This window comes from Piliocolobus tephrosceles, chromosome 15 (assembly GCF_002776525.5).
Source record: "Piliocolobus tephrosceles isolate RC106 chromosome 15, ASM277652v3, whole genome shotgun sequence".
Taxonomy (NCBI): Eukaryota; Metazoa; Chordata; class Mammalia; order Primates; family Cercopithecidae; genus Piliocolobus; species Piliocolobus tephrosceles.
The window spans coordinates 38020811-38042754 of record NC_045448.1 but is presented as its reverse complement, the minus strand read 5'-3'; the positions used below and the strand labels follow the sequence as shown (position 1 = coordinate 38042754).

General features: G+C 36.9%; 1 protein-coding gene across 3 annotated transcripts in view; it reads right to left on the bottom strand.

Annotated features, from left to right (window-relative positions):
• RMDN2 (regulator of microtubule dynamics 2) overlaps positions 1-21944 on the bottom strand; it is a 129192-nt gene that overhangs the window by 66691 nt on the left and 40557 nt on the right. For all 3 annotated transcript variants that reach the window (XM_031934166.1, XM_023216323.3, XM_031934165.1), the window contains exons 3-5: positions 19238-19412; positions 18133-18235; positions 7418-7478 (exon numbers count right to left, since the gene is read on the bottom strand). In XM_031934166.1, the coding sequence (XP_031790026.1) occupies positions 7418-7478; positions 18133-18235; positions 19238-19412 (339 nt within the window). The remainder of the gene's footprint in view (positions 1-7417; positions 7479-18132; positions 18236-19237; positions 19413-21944) is intronic.

Sequence of the window (21944 nt, the reverse complement as noted above, 5' to 3'; positions counted from 1 at the left end):
AAACTGAGGATATGTTGCTTTTCACATTCGGAGTGTTTCTATCTGTACAAAAATCTTTGAAGTATTTCAGAGTGTTTTTGTCTAAGGTAAAATACTCATTTACTTAAATATTTCAAGAGTAGGTGTTAATTTTTACTTGCATTGTCATAGTAACTAAGATGAAAAATATAACTTTGGATGTTATTTATCTCAGTCATTTCTGTGAATACACATAACTTCCAAGTACAAAAAAAAGTGAACAATTTTAATTTGGAACAGTAAGACCATTCCCAGACACAAATTCATACCACCTATGCACAACCAATAAAATGGCCACTTTTCAGTTATGACCTTTTTGACCCCTGTTTTCAGTTTCTGTATAATCAACAGAATCTGCTATAGTAGAAGCAAGGAGGAAGACCATACCAACCTATTAAAAACAACCGCAGAACTTAACTAGATTAGGATACACTACTACTCACGAATTCTAAAATCAGACTGAATTTCATGTACCTCTCTAGATCCACAATAAATCTTTCCAGAGATTTCAAATTCAAGAAAAGCAGATTGGCAAAAAATGACTCTTAAACTGTTTTATAAAAACTGTTATTGTTGCCTCAGGCCTATGTTCTTTTATTTAAAAAATTAATAAACTATGTTTTAGAGCACTTTTAGGTTCACAGCAAAACTGAGCAGAAAGTACAGAGGATTCCCATATATCTCCTATCCCAGCCCCCACAACTTCCCCCACTATTATTTATTTATTTAGAGACAAAGTCATGCTCTGTTACCCAGTCTGGAGTGCAGTGGTACGACCTTGGCTCACTGCAACCTCTGTCTCCCAGGTTCAAGTGATTTTCATGTCTCAGCTTCCCGAGTAGCTGGGACTACAGGCATATGCCACCATGCCTGGATAATTTTTGTATTTTTAGTAGAGATGGGATTTCACCATGTTGGCCAGGCTGGTCTCGAACTCCTGACCTCAGGTGATCTGAGGTGATCTGCCCACCTCCGCCTCCCAAAGTGCTGAGATTACAGGCATGAGCCACCATGCCTGGCCAACTTCCCCCACTATTAACATCCCACCCGACAGTGGTACATTTGTTAAAACTGATGAACCTACACTGACACGTCAATATCATCCAAAGTCCATAGTTTACAGTATAGTTTGTACTTGGTGTTTGATATTCTACGGGTTTTGACAAATGTATAATGATATGTGTATACTGTTGTAATGTGTTACATAAAAGTTTTACTTCCTGTAAAAATCCTCTGTGTTCTGCTTATTCATCCCTCCCTCCTCGCAACCCCTGGCAACCACTGATCCGTTTACTGTCTCCATATTTTGGTCTTTTCTAGAATGTCATATAGTTGGAACCATATAGTATATTGCCTTTTCAGATTGCCTTCTTTTACTTAGTAATATGTATTTAAGGTTCCTCCAGGTCTTTTCATGGCCTTGATAGTTCATGTCTACTTAGCCCCGAATAATATTTCATTGAATGGATATACATAGTTTTATTCATTCGCCTGCTGAATATTTGTTAAGAGTTTCTCATAGAGATCTTGTACATACTTTGTTAATTTTTATCTATGTATTTCAACATTTTTGGTGCTCATGTAAATAGTAATATGTTTTAATTTCAAACTCCACTTCTTCATTGCTGGTATAGAGGAAACTGATTGACTTTTGTACATTAACCTTGAATCCAGCAACCTTGTTATAATTGCTTAATTCCAAGATATTTAAACAAATTTTTTTTACAAAGACAATCATGTCATTTGCAAATAATTTTATTTCTTCCCTCCCAAACTGCATACCTTTTATTTCCTTTTCTTGTTATACAGCATTAGCTAGAACTTTCAGTATAATGTTGAAAAGCAGTGGTGAGAGGGACCATCCTTGCCTTGCTCTTGATCTTAGTTTCTTAATGGTTGGAAAGCAAGTTTCTCACCATGAAGCATAATGTTAGCTGTATGTTTCCTGTAAATGTTGCTTTTTTTTTTTTTTTATCAAGTTGAGGAAATTCCATTCTATTCCTAGTTTGCTGAGAGTTTCTCTCTTTGCATTATGAATGACTGTTAGATTTTGTCAAATGCTTTTTCTCCATCTGTTAAAATAATCATGCGATTTTTTTCTGCTTTGGTGTGTTAATGTGATGGATTATAGTAATTGATTTTCAAATGTTGAACTGGCCTTGCATACCAGAAATAAATCTCACTTGATTATGTAATTCTTTTTATATATTGTTGGATTCAAACTGCTAATATTTTATTGAAGATTTTTGCTTCTATGTTGAGGAGAGATACTGGTCTACTACAGTTTCCTTCTAGTGTCTGATGTTGGTATTAGGGTAATGCTACACTCAAACAATGAGTTAGGAAGTGTACCCTCTACTTCTATCTTATGTAATTGGTATAATTTTCTCCTTAAATATTTGGTAGAATTTACCAATGACCCCATCTGGTCCTGATGCTTTCTGTTTTGGAAAGTTATTAATTATTTATTCCATTTCTTCAACAGAAGTAGGACTATTCAAATTGTCTATTCACTGTGTTATTTTGAAACGGTCTCTGCCATTCTGTTCAATCATTCCTCCCAATGAGTTCCAGTTTGGGGAACAATTCTAATCCTTCCAAATTCAACACAACTACCTCCCAAACTCTCTATTTTTGTCATGGGCATTATCATTTTCCAAATTATCTGGACTTAAAACTTTAGGCCACTTTCTATTTAAATATACTTTTAGAATAGCTTTGAACTTACAAAAAAATTCTCATAGTACAGACAATTTCTTTATATGCCACACCTAGTTTTCCCTATTGTTAACATCTTACATTACTACAGTTCATTTGTCAAAACTGTACCAATATTGATATACAATATTGATACAAAATTGTCACAATGAACCAATATTAATACACTATTAACTAAAATCTATACTTTATTCAAATTTCTATATTTCCCTATTATCCTTAGTCATTTTTGACACCTTTCTCTCCATCCTTCCTTTCACATTTATTTCTTTAAATCATAACTTGTTAGGTATCTTTTTCAACATGTTAAAATCTTTTGAGTTACTGTTGTCATCCATCATATGCCCTGTTACTCCTAATTTTGTGTTCTCTGTAACTTTTATAAGCATACCTTCTATCTCTTCCCCCATCAACAAAATTACTGAACACACTGGGGACCAAGTTACAGATCTGGCCCTAGAATCGCCCCCAGACTGACAGTGATCTGTTGAATAACTGAGCCTCAAACTGTTCAGTCAGCATGGGTCAGCTGACTCAAAGCTTGACCACATTTCTACATCTTGTCCAAAGAATGTTATGAGTGAACTTGCCTCCGTGCTTTACTTCAATCCAGGTATACGGGATCGATTTCCCTAGTCTACTAGCAAAAAAAATAAAAAATAAAAAATAAAAAAATAAAAAAACAGATCATTTCACCTTTTTAGAAAAATCTATGCTGGCTCTCTTTCAACTTACACACTTATCTAGATATGCACAAAACAACCCATCTAACTCTTTGTGCTGGAATGAAAGGCATAGATGCTATGTTCACTGGTCTGTAGTGGTAGAATCTATCTTCTGCTATTTTCTGCAAATCAGAACTACTTATGCACATCTCTAGGCTTTTATTTTGCTCTCTCAACATAGTCTCTCCAAGTTACTCTGAGTCAAGGGAAAAAACTCCATGATTTATAAATACAATTATATGAAATATGTACATTTTCCTTTTTAAATAATCTGCCCTTAGAGTTACATTTTTCATATTTTTTTTTGAATCTGCTTCTTTAAAGTTTAAAATATTATCTATCTTTTTATGTATTATAAATTCAAAGGTACCTGGTCACTTTCTCCCAAAGGGTCGTTACTCCTTTTCTTTCAATCAATTCTACCTATGTTTGTGTGTGTATATGATTTTTAAATACTGTTCATTTAAAATACATAATTTTATGTTTTATTTCTCAAATACACAGGCTGATGGAAATTCTGAAGTTAATTCACAACACGGTATATTACCTCCATCTAGAGGTCATTCTAACTACATACGTTTTGACAAGAACATTGTATTTTCCTTTGCGTTGATAGTGAATATATCCTTAATCATTGACTATCATACTGTTTCAACAACTACTAAAACAACTCCATGAATTTCCCTGCAGTATTTCTGATTCAGCACCAATGCCATTTATACTATGAAAAAGCAGAGGCAGCATACTGTTAACAGAAAAACGACTAGGCATATAAGAATACAAAACTGGGTTCTAGTTTCTGTTTTTCCACTTACTGTATGGCTCTGATTACTAATCAACACACACACTCATGCGTGCGCGCACACATACACACAGTACCTTGCTTACCCCATCTATACAGTGAAAACAAGCTGTTCTGTGAATCACATGTTCTAAGACATGTGGATATAATTTGCAAACAGTAGAGCACAACCAATATGTAAGACATTACTTATAATTAAGGTCAGGCTTATCTGGCCAACAAACTGCAAGTCCATTGGTTACTTTATTCTCATTCTCTTGATTCCAGAAGTATTAAATATTTTTTGTCAGTACAACAAAAACAACTGAATCTTATAGAAAGCATATACAGCCCTAAAGTTACAAAGCCATTTCACTTAGGAAAACATAGAGATAAAACTAAGTCACTAAAATGATCTGTATTTTTCAATCATTCCCAAATAATATTAACCCTTTATGAAAATAATTCTTAAAGATTACATCTTTTATTTCAAACTGAAGGTTTATAAACCATCACATAATGCTGTAAACCATGGGTCTGCAAACTCTTGCAGTAGGACCAGATAGTAAACATTTTAGGCTTTGGGGCCAGACAGTCTTTTGCAACTACTCTGCCGCTGTGCAAAAATGCCTGTGTGTGGCTGTGATCCAATAAAACTTTATTTACAAAAACAGGCAGTTGAATTCACTTGCAGGCCATAGTTTGTCATTCTTGCTGAATGAATGAGAAAATGTCTTATTAACATACTAATAAATTCAGTCTTAATTCAGTTTTAACATAATTAAAGAGAGTCCAGCAGAATAAGATTTCAACATTTTATTATAATTAATTATAAAATCAGACCACCTAAATTTCACCCATTGTTTCTCAAGTCAAAGTTTAAATTTCTTTTTTCATCACCTCAAATATCTACTATTTAAGGAGGACTTTTGCATTCAGTAGGATATAGTATAAGAATTACGATTAAATTGACATTTAAAGTTCTTAAACCTTAATCAACTGATTAGATTTTAATTTTTTAAATTCAAAACTGATACTGAATAAGAAATTAGGTGAAACACAATTGGATCACTACTCTGTGTTTTGATAAGCTTTAATATTGGGGTTAAATGCTATGATTATAAACAAGGCATTTGGTTCTCAACAAAAAGTAAAGATGAACAAAGGAGATGTAACCAGATTAGTGGAAGACAGACTGGGAAAACCAGAGTTCAGCATAATCTATGTTCACAAGATACATTTCAAGGTACTTAATGAAGCCCTCAGAGAAAATTCAACATTGTTCCTCTATGAAAATTTGGAAACTCACACTGATAAATAACCTCAAATTGAGGATTTACACCAAATGCACATTTTTAATGTGATTCTTCATGGGTACAGATGCATATAGGACAGAAGGAAGAGGACCGAGGACGGGAAAGGAACAGCAATAGAGGCAGGGGAGAAAGAAGAGAAGGAAGAGAGGGGAGGGAACAGAGGGGCGGGAGGTAAGAGACAGGAAGAGTAGGGGAGGAGGAGGAGTTGAGAGTTAAAAGTAGGACTTCAGTGTTCTTTCTGCATCCTAATTAGGCTAACCAGTTCCCAAATACCTCCATTATCAAAGGAGATGAAGAGAGACAGTAGGGCTTGATCACCACAAATTCATTACAGTTACTACTAAAAGTAGAAGAATGAAAGTACTTTAACATATATGTTAATTTACTAGTGTTATTATGTAAATTAGATTATATAGGTAAACCTGGCTAATGTAATAGCCAAGACCCTCTGTTCTAGGGAAATGATCTTAAAAGTCTGTACCAAATTGTTACCTGGAAAATTACCTTTTTCCCTAGAATTTTGGTAGAGGCAGCAAGAATACAAAACAATACTTTATCTATTAGGTACTCCAATCCCTAAAGCGAGATTCTCTATTACTCATCCGTGACATACTAAGAAATTATTCACAGGTTCTGCCAGATTTAGCCCTTCACTCTTCTCCAAAGGCAAATAATTCACCGGAGGGAGGAAGAGACTGGGAGTGAGGATTTCTCCAGGGTTAGCGTGCTGTGGGTTCCACCTTCCACCGTCTCATGATGGAGGGCAGAGGCTAGGCTTGCAACTCATCTAAAACTATGTGAGGGCAGCATCAAAAAATCTATCCATATTTTGGCATGTGTCCCTTTGAGTTTGGACAAATAAAATGTTACCGGATTCCTCCCCAAGGAATTTTAACTGAGCGTCCGTGAGTGGAGCTCCCCCTGCTGGTGGCAGGTGAAAAAACAGGTCTACTTTGAGAAAATGGTTTGTACTTCAGATTTTGGTGGGGCAAAAATGAGTCTTCTGTGGGACAACTGTGGACCTGTGGAAAGGGAGCCATTTTAAGAGAAATTTTGCCTAAGAGTGCCCCTACATCATAGGGATGGGAAATAAAGTAATCGCAGAGAAGGGTGGATTTCTGGGAACTTAGGGCTGAAGAAAGGGTCATACACTTAATATTTTATCTTCCCACTATCTGGGGCACCTGTATTGCTGGAGAGAAAAAGAAACCAAGGAACTATAAATTTAAAAATGCAACTACAAGTAAAAGGAAGAATAATAATTAAAAACAATATATTCCTTCTTGTGTTTTATAATTTATAATTTATATTTATAAAATAATGTTTACATAAACATACAAAGTGTCCAAACACAACACAAGAATGATTTTTTTTTGCTCTAAGAATATTTACCTATACCAGTCTAACTAATTAGATTCTCTTTGTTCGAACTTTTTATATCATAAATGGCCTTTCCTTGATCTGTGGAATTTGTATATTACGACGCATCAATGCATAAGAAATGGTTGACATGCTTTTCTACATTTCATTTAGAAACATGCTATCATTTTAGCATTTGTGTTCAAACAAAATGTTATGCTGAACTAGATTTAATTATAACATATCATCTTCAAAGCCAGTAGACTTCGTAGATTCATTCAAGAATTTTTCAATATGTTTCCCTTAAATATATTTAAAAGATGCATAATAAAAATATGTGAATAAACAGAATAAGAACAGTTACTCTGCTATTACATATATTTTTCAGTGAATGTGACTGACAGATTAAACATACGGGTCAACAGTATTTTGAAAAATCCATTTAATTTATAAAGAGGCAGGTTAGAATTTAAAAGACTGCATAAATCCTATATACTTACCACAGATGACAATGTCCATTCATGGGTGCTCTATTAATAGCCCTTTCACTTAAAGTTCTTCCTGAAAGATAAGAGTGCTTACACTTAGTACCTTCGTGTGAGTTGGTAGGAGGTGGATTATTGAATTAACTCAGTGCTTCACAAAGTATGGTCCCAAGACCAGAAGCATCAGCATCACGTGGCAACTATGAGAACTTTTCAGCCACATTGGAGATCTACCCCATCACACACTGTGGGATTGGGGCCCAGTAATCTGTGGTTTAATGAGCCTCCAATGATTCTGATGTATGCTAAGGTCTGACACACACTAGACTAAGCAACTTAACCAAGTGCAAGAAACGTCATTTAATTATTGCTTACAAAGCGTAATAGAAATTTTTTTGTATTCCATTCAAACAACATTTACTGAGTACCTACTACGTGCCGTACTGTGAGTGTCTGGGAATAAAATGTCAAATAAGACAGAGTCCTTGACCTCCAAGGGCTCACTGTTCCCTATGCTGCAGGTATATAAACAAATAAGTTACATGCAAAAATAAAAAAGTAAGAGCAAGATGAAAAAGAGGGCACAGCAGAGTGGGTAACTAACTCTGCCTGAAGGAGTAAGGGAAGGAGTCAGGGAAGCCTGAGAAGTTCTTGCCTAATCATTCACAATAATGAACAGGTTCAGGGACATAAATAATTCCCCCAAATTATTTTACTTAGTTTTAGAGTAATTTTAAACAATGTAATAATTAATTTGCGGCCAGGCGTGGTGGCTCACACCTGTAATCCTAGCACTTTGGGAGGCCAAGGCAGGTGGATCACCTGAGGTCAGGAGATCGAGACCAGTCTGGCCAACATGGCGAAACCCTGTCTCTACTAAAAATACAAAAATCAGCTGGGTGTGGTGGTGCATGCCTGTAATCCCAGTTACTCAGGAGGTTGAGGCAGGAGAATCGCTTGATCTCAGGAGGCAGAGGTTGCAGTGAGCTGAGATCATGCCATTGCACTCCAGCCTGGGGGACAGAGCAAGACTCCATCTCAATAATAATAATAATAATAATTTAGATAGAGGTTTGTTTATGGCTTGGAAAATCAAAATACCTGCAATAAAACAGAACTGTATTCTGAGAATCTGTCTTAAAAGGGGCCATTTTGTTTTATAACTTCTTTTCTCCCTGATCCATTATTATTATTATTATCTTGAAGAGACTATCCAAGGATATGCAAAATGCCTTTCTAAATAAGTGGCCGAGATAATCTTTATAAATACAAAAATTTTATTCTGAAACCATGGTTCTATTTGTTAATTTGTTAAGGTGCCATTCTACAGCACTATCCATTAAGAGAAATATTCTGTGTAGAAATCTACATAAATTTGAAAGAATTAAAAAGTGAAGTGTTTTAATAATAATTAACTGCATTGTGAACACATATTAAAGAAACTAGCAATTTTAAATGATTAAAAACATGCTTTTTAATGTAAAAAACATTAAAAACTAAATCAATTTTTTAGCTACATTACCAAACGAATAAAACTTTCAGCGTACTACCAGAAGCCTGAAATAGAGGTGATTCCATCACTCCAAGAATATAAAAAGAAGCTGGGTAGTATACAAACTAGATTCATAGCCTCACTTATGTAGTCAGGACAAATGTAAAGCTATTTCCTTTAGATAACCGTATTTTCTCATCTTTATGATGCATTCATATCTATTAATTAGGAAAATTAGAATAGTGTTTCTTTAAATGTAAGATCATCATAATACTTCAGAAACATACTGCATAATGATATACTCACTTTGAGTTTTATGAAAGAATTTTGTACTCTCCAGTGATCAAATCTTTCCTAAGCATAACAACCTTAAACATGCTATTGTGAGAAGAAATTTTCTGCACTTCTTCCTCCCTCAGGCTGAATGCCAACGTTCTTCCACAGCTGGTCTGAGCCCCTGCCTTACTCTTAGCTCCAGTGTACTTGGCTATTACCATTACTAAGCACTTACTCCTTATACACTGAATATAATTGGCTGTCCCTTTATTATCTTTTCCATAGAGTAAGTTCCTTAGTGTTGTGCAGCCTTCATCAGATTTATGCCTCTCCTTCTCTCCCTCCTCCCCTTCCCTGCACCCTTCACTTTCACACTGTTCCTTGACAAAATAATTTTGAATAAATATTTATTAAGTAGATAAATTAAGGGAATTCTTTTACTTTTATTTCAATATCTGAATGAACACATCTGAGGCTTTTTCTACTCCTTTTTCTTTGGCACTATAAACTCTTCTCTCGTTTTTTTGGATATATCCTATTTCAATCCTGTGCTTCATTTTTGCCCCTGAATTCCCTTCAACCTATTTCTTTACGAATTTCACCACCTAAGACATTAACTCAATTAAATTCCCATTCCATTTAAGAATAGAGATCCAGAGCAATTTTACCTATGGGAAACTGTAACTTCCATAAGAAAGACTTCCCTGCATCAACCTCCATCCTCTGCCATCATATTCTCCTTTCTGCTACATGTGCTCGCAAACAACCTGTTCTCTATCTATCTATCTATCTATCTATCTATCTATCTATCTATCTATCTATCTATCTATGACAGAGTCTTGCTCTGTTACCCACGCTGGAGTGCAGTGGTGAGATCATGGCTCATTGTGGCCTTGATCTCTTGGACTCAACTGATCCTCCACCTCAGTTGTGTGTTGTTTTTATTAGAGACAAGGTCTCCCTATGTTGCCCAGGCTGGTCTCAGACTCTTGAGCTCAAGCTATCTGCCCACCTTGGCCTCCCAAAGTGCTGGGATTACAGGCATGAGCCGCTGCATCCAGCCTCTGTACTCTTCTTTAATAAGAGCTTATTTCCATTTGTTTTTGTATATGTATGATTATTGGAATAGTGCTGCCTCCCCTACAAAGCCATAAACTCCCCTGTAGTCTGAAAACATGTCTATTTTGCTATCTTACTCCTACCTTAGCACATAATACCCAGGGTAGGGCAGGTACTTATGAAAAAAATGTATTTAATATTGATGAATGTTGGAATAGTTTACATAGATATACTTTGATTTTCTCAGTAGATATGAAAATAAACCCCCTTGTTCTCCTTGGTTAAGTTTTTATTCACATTGAAATTAATACATCTCTTCTCTAGAATTCTGTTTTGTATATGGTCTGCAAACTGGATTGCTACAGAACAACTCCACAAAGCTGATGATGAATATGCAAACAAGAGGGGGAAACCCTCTTATCCTCCTCCCACTGGGGGAAACTAAAGCACAAAGGTCATTTAGCAAATGAATCTCCAAGTGGAAAAATATAATTACAAGGAGTTTAGTAAAACTTTCTACTTGGAAATAAAAATTACAGAGAACTAGACTGGGTAGAAATCTTTCTTGCTGTGTCTTCTTCTGGCTGTCTTTTCTAGAAGAAAAGCCTGGAAAAGAGAAGTCTTCGGAATAAATGAAGAATTCAAAGGATTTTGATGTCAAAGTACTAGACTGACATTCAGAGAGACGGCAGGTAGGGGCTTTTGCAAGAACACATTTTGACATCGAGTAAGAGTCAAGGTGAGTTATAAAAATAACAATTTGACATTCTGTCTATTTAATTGTTCTTGTTGTGATAAAAAATTTCAAAAACATACAAAAAAGTATAGATGACAGAATAATGAACCACCATGTAATCATCGTTCAGCTTAGACAATTATCAGAGTTTTTAACAAGGTTAATCTTGTTTCATCAAGATACATTTGGAAAAATATTAAAGTCTGCAAGTTTATTCTTTGTGATCCCTGGAGTTCTACATTATAGAAGTAAGATGTGTTACTTTAACTGTGGTTGACAATTGCTAAAGACACTTGTCCTCTGCCTGTTGTTTTTCAAACACTGCCACTACATTTCTTGTCTTTCTATGTTTTATGAAGTTAAAAGATGAAATTTAAGTTTTTTCAGTTACCTATTCTAATATACTCAAATATTTCTGAAGGACATATACTTTAGTCCTAAAATGCCTTTCTGTTCTGAGATTGCACATTTTTTTGTACCATAATATATTAAAATAGATTAAACATACTGGTTTATTATTATTATTATTATTATTATTATTATTATTATTTATTATACTTTAAGTTCTAGGGTACATGTGCATAACGTGCAGGTTTGTTACATATATATATATATGTGCCATGTTGGTGTGCTGCACCCATCAACTCGTCAGCACCCATCAATTCATCATTTATATCAGGTATAACTCCCCAATGCAATCCCTCCCCCCTACCCCCTCCCCATGATAGGCCCCATTGTGTGATGTTCCCCTTCCCGAGTCCAAGTGAGCTCATTGTTCAGTTCCCACCTATGAGTGAGAACATGCGGTGTTTGGTTTTCTCTTCTTGTGATAGTTTGCTAAGAATGATGGTTTCCAGCTGCATCCATGTCCCTACAAAGGACGCAAACTCATCGTTTTTTATGGCTGCATAGTATTCCATGGTGTATATGTGCCACATTTTCTTAATCCAGTCTGTCACTGATGGACATTTGGGTTGATTCCAAGTCTTTGCTATTGTGAATAGTGCCGCAATAAACATACGTGTGCATGTGTCTTTGTAGTAGCATAATTTATAATCCTTTGGGTATATACCCAGTAGTGGGATGGCTGGGTCATATGGTACATCTAGTTCTAGATCTTTGAGGAATTGCCATACTGTTTTCCATAATGGTTGAACTAGTTTACAATCCCACCAACAGTGTAAAAGTGTTCCTAGTTCTCCACATCCTCTCCAACACCTGGTGTTTCCTGAGTTTTTAATGATTGCCATTCTAACTGGTGTGAGATGGTATCTCATTGTGGTTTTGATTTGCATTTCTCTGATGGCCAGTGATGATGAGCATTTTTTCATGTGTCTGTTGGCTGTATGAATGTCTTCTTTTGAGAAATGTCTGTTCATATCCTTTGCCCACTTTTTGATGGGGTTGTTTGTTTTTTTCTTGTATATTTGTTTGAGTTCTTTGTAGATTCTGGAAATTAGCCCTTTGTCAGATGAGTAGATTGCAAAAATTTTCTCCCATTCTGTAGGTTGCCTGTTCACTCTGATGGTAGTTTCTTTCGCTGTGCAGAAGCTCTTTAGTTTAATTAGATCCCATTTGTCAATTTTGGCTTTTGTTGCCGTTGCTTTTGGTGTTTTAGACATGAAGTCCTTGCCCATGCCTATGTCCTGAATGGTACTACCTAGATTTTCTTCTAGGGTTTTTATGGTATTAAGTCTAACATTTAAGTCTCTAATCCATCTTGAATTAATCTTCGTATAAGGAGTAAGGAAAGGATCCAGTTTCAGCTTTCTACTTATGGCTAGCCAATTTTCCCAGCACCATTTATTAAATAGGGAATCCTTTCCCCATTTCTTGTTTTTGTCAGGTTTGTCAAAGATCAGAAGGTTGTAGATGTGTGGCATTATTTCTGAGGACTCCGTTCTGTTCCATTGGTCTATATCTCTGTTTTGGTACCAGTACCATGCTGTTTTGGTTACTGTAGCCTTGTAGTATAGTTTGAAGTCAGGTAGCGTGACTCCTCCAGCTTTGTCTTTTTGACTTAGGATTGTCTTGGCAATGCGGGCTCTTTTTTGGTTCCATATGAACTTTAAAGCAGTTTTTTCCAATTCGGTGAAGAAACTCATTGGTAGCTTGATGGGGATGGCATTGAATCTATAAATAACCTTGGGCAGTATGGCCATTTTCACGATATTGATTCTTCCTATCCATGAGCATGGTATGTTCTTCCATTTGTTTGTGTCCTCTTTGATTTCACTGAGCAGTGGTTTGTAGTTCTCCTTGAAGAGGTCCTTTACATCCCTTGTAAGTTGGATTCCTAGGTATTTTATTCTCTTTGAAGCAATTGTGAATGGAAGTTCATTCCTGATTTGGCTCTCTGCTTGTCTGTTACTGGTGTATAAGAATGCTTGTGATTTTTGCACATTAATTTTGTATCCTGAGACTTTGCTGAAGTTGCTTATCAGCTTAAGAAGATTTTGGGCTGAGACGATGGGGTTTTCTAAATACACAATCATGTCATCTGCAAACAGGGACAATTTGACTTCTTCTTTTCCTAACTGAATACCCTTGATTTCTTTCTCTTGCCTGATTGCCCTAGCCAGAACTTCCAACACTATGTTGAATAGGAGTGGTGAGAGAGGGCATCCCTGTCTTGTGCCAGTTTTCAAAGGGAATTTTTCCAGTTTTTGCCCATTCAGTATGATATTAGCTGTGGGTTTGTCATAAATAGCTCTTATTATTTTGAGGTACGTTCCATCAATACCGAATTTGTTGAGCGTTTTTAGCATGAAGGGCTGTTGAATTTTGTCAAAAGCCTTTTCTGCATCTATTGAGATAATCATGTGGTTCTTGTCTTTGGTTCTGTTGATATGCTGGATTACGTTTATTGATTTGCGAATGTTGAACCAGCCTTGCATCCCAGGGATGAAGCCCACTTGATCATGGTGCATAAGCTTTTTGATGTGCTGCTGAATCCGGTTTGCCAGTATTTTATTGAGGATTTTTGCATCGATGTTCATCAGGGAGATTGGTCTAAAATTCTCTTTTTTTGTTGTGTCTCTGCCAGGCTTTGGTATCAGGATGATGTTGGCCTCATAAAATGAGTTAGGGAGGATTCCCTCTTTTTCTATTGATTGGAATAGTTTCAGAAGGAATGGTACCAGCTCCTCCTTGTACCTCTGGTAGAATTCAGCTGTGAATCCATCTGGTCCTGGACTTTTTTTGGTGGGTAGGCTATTAATTGTTGCCTCAATTTCAGAGCCTGCTATTGGTCTATTCAGGGATTCAACTTCTTCCTGGTTTAGTCTTGGGAGAGTGTACATGTCCAGGAAATTATCCATTTCTTCTAGATTTTCTAGTTGATTTGCGTAGAGGTGTTTATAGTATTCTCTGATGGTAGTTTGTATTTCTGTGGGGTCGGTGGTGATATCCCCTTTATCATTTTTTATTGCGTCTATTTGATTCCTCTCTCTTTTCTTCTTTATTAATCTTGCTAGCGGTCTGTCAATTTTGTTGATCTTTTCAAAAAACCAACTCCTGGATTCATTGATTTTTTGGAGGGTTTTTTGTGTCTCTATCTCCTTCAGTTCTGCTCTGATCTTAGTTATTTCTTCCCTTCTGCTAGCTTTTGAATGTGTTTGCTCTTGCCTCTCTAGTTCATTTAATTGTGATGTTAGAGTGTCAATTTTAGATCTTTCCTGCTTTCTCTTGTGGGCACTTAGTGCTATAAATTTCCCTCTACACACTGCTTTAAATGTGTCCCAGAGATTCTGGTATGTTGTATCTTTGTTCTCATTGGTTTCAAAGAACATCTTTATTTCTGCTTTCATTTCGTTATGTACCCAGTAGTCATTCAGGAGCAGGTTGTTCAGTTTCCATGTAGTTGAGCGGTTTTGATTGAGTTTCTTAGTCCTGAGTTCTAGTTTGATTGCCCTGTGGTCTGAGAGACAGTTTGTTATAATTTCTGTTCTTTTACATTTGCTGAGGAGTGCTTTACTTCCAATTATGTGGTCAATTTTGGAATAAGTGCGATGTGGTGCTGAGAAGAATGTATATTCTGTTGACTTGGGGTGGAGAGTTCTATAGATGTCTATTAGGTCCGCTTGGTGCAGAGATGAGTTCAATTCCTGGATATCCTTGTTAACTTTCTGTCTCGTTGATCTGTCTAATGTTGACAGTGGAGTGTTGTAGTCTCACATTATTATTGTATGGGAGTCTAAGTCTCTTTGTAAGTCTCTAAGGACTTGCTTTATGAATCTGGGTGCTCCTGTATTGGGTGCATATATATTTAGGATAGTTAGCTCTTCCTGTTGAATTGATCCCTTGACCATTATGTAATGGCCTTCTTTGTCTCTTTTGATCTTTGATGGTTTAAAGTCTGTTTTATCAGAGACTAGGATTGCAACCCCTGCTTTTTTTTGTTCTCCATTTGCTTGGTAGATCTTCCTCCATCCCTTTATTTTGAGCCTATGTATGTCTCTGCATGTGAGATGGGTCTCCTGAAGACAGCAGACTGATGGGTCTTGACTCTTTATCCAGTTTGCCAGTCTGTGTCTTTTAATTGGAGCATTTAGTCCATTTACATTTAAGGTTAATATTGTTATGTGTGAACTTGATCCTGCCATTATGATATTAATTGGTTATTCTGCTCATTAGTTGATGCAGTTTCTTCTTAGCCTCGATGGTCTTTACATTTTGGCATGTTTTTGCAATGGCTGGTACCTGTTGTTCCTTTCCATGTTTAGGGCTTCCTTCAGGGTCTCTTGTAAGGCAGGCCTGGTGGTGACAAAATCTCTAAGCATTTGCTTATCTGTAAAGGATTTTATTTCTCCTTCACTTATGAAACTTAGTTTGGCTGGATATGAAATTCTGGGTTTAAAATTCTTTTCTTTAAGAACGTTGAATATTGGCCCCCACTCTCTTCTGGCTTGTAGAGTTTCTGCCGAGAGATCTGCTGTTAGTCTGATGGGCTTCCCTTTGTGGGTAACCCGACCTTTCTCTCTGGCTGCCCTTAAGATTTTTTCCTTCATTTCAACTTTGGTGAATCTGGCAATTATGTGTCTTGGAGTTGCTCTTCTGGAGGAGTATCTTTGTGGCGTTCTCTGTATTTCCTGAATTTGAATGTTGGCCTGCCCTGCTAGGTTGGGGAAGTTCTCCTGGATGATATCCTGTAGAGTGTTTTCCAATTTGGTTCCATTTTCCCCCTCACTTTCAGGCACCCCAATCAGACGTAGATTTGGTCTTTTGACATAATCCCATACTTCTTGCAGGCTTTGTTCATTTCTTTTTCTTCTTTTTTCTTTTGGTTTCTCTTCTCACTTCATTTCATTCATTTGATCCTCCATCGCTGATACTCTTTCTTCCAGTTGATCGAGTCGGTTACTGAAGCTTGTGCATTTGTCACGTATTTCTCGTGTCATGGTTTTCATCTCTGTCATTTCGTTTATGACCTTCTCTGCATTAATTAGTCTAGCTGTCAATTCTTCCACTCTTTTTTCAAGATTTTTAGTTTCTTTGCGCTGGGTACGTAATTCCTCCTTTAGCTCTGAGAGGTTTGATGGACTGAACCCTTCTTCTCTCATCTCATCAAAATCATTCTCTGACCAGCTTTGATCCGTTGCTGGCGATGGGCTGTGCTCCTTTGCAGGAGGAGATGCGCTCTTATTTTTTGAATTTCCAGCTTTTCTGCCCTGCTTCTTCCCCATCTTTGTGGTTTTATCTGTCTCTGGTCTTTGATGATGGTGACGTACTGATGGGGTTTTGGTATAGGTGACCTTCCTGTTTGATAGTTTTCCTTCTGACAGTCAGGACCCTCAGCTATATGTCTGTTGGAGATTGCTTGAGGTCCACTCCAGACCCTGTTTGCCTGGGTATCAGCAGCAGAGGTTGCAGAAGACAGAATATTGCTGAACAGCAAGTGCACCTGTCTGATTCTTGCTTTGGAAGCTTCCTCTCAGGGGTGTACTCCACCCTGTGAGGTGTGGGGTGTCAGACTGCCCCTAGTGGGGGATGTCTCCCAGTTAGGCTACTCAGGGGTCAGGGACCCACTTGAGCAGGCAGACTGCCCCTTCTCAGATCTCAACCTCCGTGTTGGGAGATCCACTGCTCTCTTCAAAGCTGTCAGACAGAGTCGTTCGCGTTTGCACAGGCTTCTGCTCCTTTAGCTGAGCCCTGTCCCCAGAGGTGCAGTCTACAGAGACAGGCAGGTTTCCTTGAGCTGCTGTGAGCTCCACCCAGTTCGAGCTTCCCAGCGGCTTTATTTACCTACTTAAGCCTCAGAGATGGTGGGCGCCCCTCCCCCAGCCTCGCTGCTGCCTTGCGGTTAGATTGCCGCAGACTGCTGTGTTAGCAAGGAGGGAGGCTCCGTGGGCGTGGGACCCTCCCGGCCAGGTGTGGGATATATTCTCCGGTGTGCCGGTGTTATAGCGCAGTATTGGGGTGGGAGTTACCCGATTTTCCAGGTGTTGTGTGTCTCAGTTCCCCTGGCTAGGAAAAGGGACTCCCTTCCCCCTCGCGCTTCCCAGGTGAGGCGATGCCTCGCCCTGCTTCAGCTCTCGCTGGTCAGGCTGCAGCAGCTGACCCGCACGGATTGTCCAGCACTCCCGAGTGAGATGACCCCAGTACCTCAGTTGAAAATGCAGAAATCACCGGTCTTCTGTGTCGCTCGCGCTGGGAGCTGGAGACTGGAGCTGTTCCTATTCGGCCATCTTGCTCCGCCCCCCAACATACTGGTTTTAGCTAAGATAATTTAGCTTTAATTAAAATTCACTAGTGATTTACTATAGATCTTTTGTTTATTATACTTTAAGTTCTGGGATATATGTGCAGAACATGCAGGTTTGTTACATAGGGATACACGTGCCATGGTGGTTTTCTGCACCCATCAACGCTACATCTACATTAGGTATTTCTCCTAATGCTATCCCTCCCCTAACTTCCCACACCCCAACAGGCCCTGCTATGTGATGTTCCCTTCCCTGTGTCAATGTGTTCTCATTGTTCAACTGCCACTTATGAGTGAGAACATGCAGTGTTTGGTTTTCTGTTCTTATGTTAGTTTGCTAAGAATGATGGTTTCCAGCTTCATCCATTTCCCTGCAAAGGACATGAACTCATCCTTTTTTACGGCTGCATGATTTACTATAGATCTTAATTGCTACTTGAGAATAATCTTTACAAAATGCTTACCAATATTAGCATAATGTTTCTTTTCTTGTGTGTTTGTAGATAGTTCATACATGTCTCCATAAGCACGAGCAAATCGCCACATAAACTCTATTTCATCTCTAAACTGAAAAGAAAAGATGGAGTTGCCTGTTAAATTAACTTGGTAACTTGTCTATTCTATTCTTGTTTTCTACTGCAACTTTGAAAAAACTTAGGCAGCTAAACTGGTATTTATAGATTATTGAATCTATGTATATCCATATTTCAGTGTGAAACATTTTTAATCCAAATACTCACTGCTAAGAAATATGACCTAATGTAGTGTTACATTTGGATCTTAAAACCAATTAATATTATCCAGACACTAGCTCCATCTATGCAGAGGAGAGATTCGATAGGCACAAAAATCTAGAAATTCTTCCTGAGCTGTCATATCCTTTTCTTCTTTTCCTTTCCAAGTTATCTATTATCAATATAATGAGCATCTCAGTTAATATCTGTAAGTTGAAAATGTATATACTCAAAAGAGCAGTCACTTTTTTTACTTAAATTACCTAAATATAATCCTGGAGATCTATCAAGTTTTAGTCAATGTGTTTAGAGTTGCTAAATCCTCAGAGAAATAGAGATTTATTTCTCCATGGGACACTGCAAACTCTTTTAATTTTAATTTTAATTTTTTTTTTAGTGGTGGTGGTGAGAGCTCTGGACAGCCTTTTCTTATTCAAACCCAACATTAAACACTGCAAAATTAACAAATGACCATTGGTAGAAATAGCTTTAAATACCCATAGCTGTCTCAAAATATTTGTTAAATATATAAATTAGTAAAAAAAAAAAAAAATCAAATAAAGGTAAATCTGCATAATTATAGCTCTGGTTCTCATTTTTATCACCTTAGAGTCTAACAAACTTTTATGTTTACTTTTTAAAAATTTTAGTCATTTTTAAATAAAAAAATAACATAAATTTAAAACAATTTTAGTCATTTTATAGAGAAATTTTACATCAATCATTTAGCTTGTGGGAAGGAACCATGACACAATTATTGTAGTCATAACTGAATGAGATGGCAGATTAAATTAAAAAATGAAACTATACGAAGTGCTATTGTCATGTCTCTTACCTTTTCTTTGTGGTCACAAAGTAGGTCAAAACTCTCCGACTTGCCAGACTCGCTCATACGTAAATGATCTACCTTCTGAAGAAGGACATCTAAATTTAATTCCTCTACATGTGTGTTAAATGCCTTAGGGACTGGAAAACTCTGTTCTTCTGTGTCAGTATTAGCTGTAATATACCTAAAATCGCAGAAATAATCATCAACTTCTTTGAAAGTTATGTATAACAGTCAGAGCAATCCTTTAAAAATGCAAGTCAAATCATGCCCCTCTTAGGCTTGAAACTCTGCAGTGGCACCCACTTTCACTCAGAAAAAGCTCTAGTCCTAACAGAAGGCTACAAGTCCCTGCGCAATTTGCCCTCGATCCCATTACCTCTTTTCTCTCATTTCCTACCACTCTTCTCACTCATTCAAATCCACACAGGTCATCTAGCTATTCCTTCAATATTCTAAGCACGTGCCTATCTCGGAACCTGCACTTGCCTTTCCCTCTAATGAAATGCTGTTCCCTTAGACAGCCACATAACTCACTCCTTCAAGTCTCTGCTCCAATTTCATTTTCTCAATGTGGCCCATCTAGACCACTCTAACACCGCAATCCCCATATTCCCTTCATCTCTAACCTCCCTTATCATGCTTTTTCTTTTCCCCCATAGCATGTATTACCTTCTAACACACTGTGTAATTTACTAATTTACTACATGTGCTGTTTGTCAGTATCCTCCCCAGTAGAATGCAAGCTCCATGAAGGCTAGGTTCATTAATTGATGTATCAAGTGCCTAGAACAGCACTGTTCATTGAATGTTGCTGAATGGATGATACAGAGTTATAGGAAGTCAGCAGGTACTCAAAATTGTGAGTGTGTAAACTCACACAAACACATATTTATAGTTCAAGATGATGTTCTAAATTTAAATTTTAACTTGGTTTTTAAAAATTAATACTATCGCCCATATTTCATTTTTGCCAGCAAACAATGCAAACAACTTTTTTTATTAATTCAGACTCTGTTCTAAAAAGGTTTTAAGGAGGTATACAAGGATATATAACATATAAGAGAATAAATTATAAGTAGTAAAAAAGAGAAAGGCCAAATGTGAATGAAGTCAATATAAAACACACACAAATTTTAGATAGCTATAATTTTGCTACAAAGGACACAAATGTTCTTCATTTTCTAGCCAATGCAGTTTCACAACTTGCAGCTCCCATTAGATAGAAACAAACAAAAATACTGACAAAGCAAGTTCTTAAATTTATTTCATATGCCTTATAAAGAAGACACTGTATGAACTGATCTCCCACTTCTTCAATAACATTCTTTACTAATGGAAACTCCACTCTTCCAATTGCTCAAACCAAAAAACTTGGAATCATCCTTGAGGCTTCTTTTTTCTTTCCTTAAGCAATACCCAGTCTGTTAGCAAATTCTGTTGGTTCTATCTTCAAAATACATCCAGAATCTAGCCACTTCTCTCCACCTCTCCCCACTACCACCTTAGTCTGAGTTTCCATTATCTCATCTGGATTACTGCAATGACCCCTTATCACACCTCTTTGCTTTAATCCTTGACCCTTATATTCTATTCTCAACACAGTAGTAAGAATAACTCAGATCACGTAACTCCTTTGCTCAAAACCCTCCAACAGATGCCCAAGTCAGAGTGAAAACCTAATCCCTTTCAGTGGTCTACAAGACCTAACATAATCTGGTCCAAAACCTCTGGCCTTATCTTCTATCACTTTCCTGCTTGCTCACAGCATTCCAGAAACTCTAACTAACCCTTGATATTCCTTGAACATATCAGTCATGTTCCTGCTTTAAACCCTTTGTATTTTCTTTTTCTTCTGGCTGGTATGTTCTCCAGATATTCATATAGTTTACTTCTTTGCATATTTCATATCTTTGTTCAAATGTAATCTTATTATTGCAGATGTTATGATTATTTATATAAAAACAAAAAATCTATAAATTATGATTAATAGGAGAGTTTACCAAATTGGCTGAATATAAGATTAACTTATGAAAGTCAGTTTAATTTCTACATATCAGCAAAAAACTACAAACATAATTACATAAAACATTCAATTTGCAATGACCTCAGAGAATATCAAATAGCTAGGAATAAATCTAACAAAAGACATATGAAAATTCAATGGAGAAAATTATAAAAGCATATTAAAAGATGTTTATAAAATGATCTAAATTCATGGAGAAATATATCATGTTCATGGTTTAGAAGACCTAATATCATAAATATGTGAATTCTTTCCGGGTTAATCTATAGATTCAATGCAATTCAAACTTTATAAGCCTAATAGGAATTTTCATAGAATTAAATAAGATGATTCTAAAAGTTACATGAAAAAGCAAAGAGCCCAGGACAGCCAAAACACTCTTAAAGAAAGGGAGCAAGGGGAGAAGACTTACCCCACCAGATATTAGGACCTACTATGAAGCTATAATAATTAAAGACAGTGTGGTATTGGTACAGGAATAGATGAGTGAATGATGAAACAGAACAGAGCCTAGAAACAGACCCACACATATACGAAAATGTGGTACATGGCGGAGTTGGCATGTAAGATTAGTAGGAAATTCTGGCATTCAGCTGGGAAAAATGGTTATTTCTATGGAAAAAGATGAAATTGAAACTCTACCTTGTATTTTTAAAAAACATAACTCTACATAACATAACCTAGTATAAG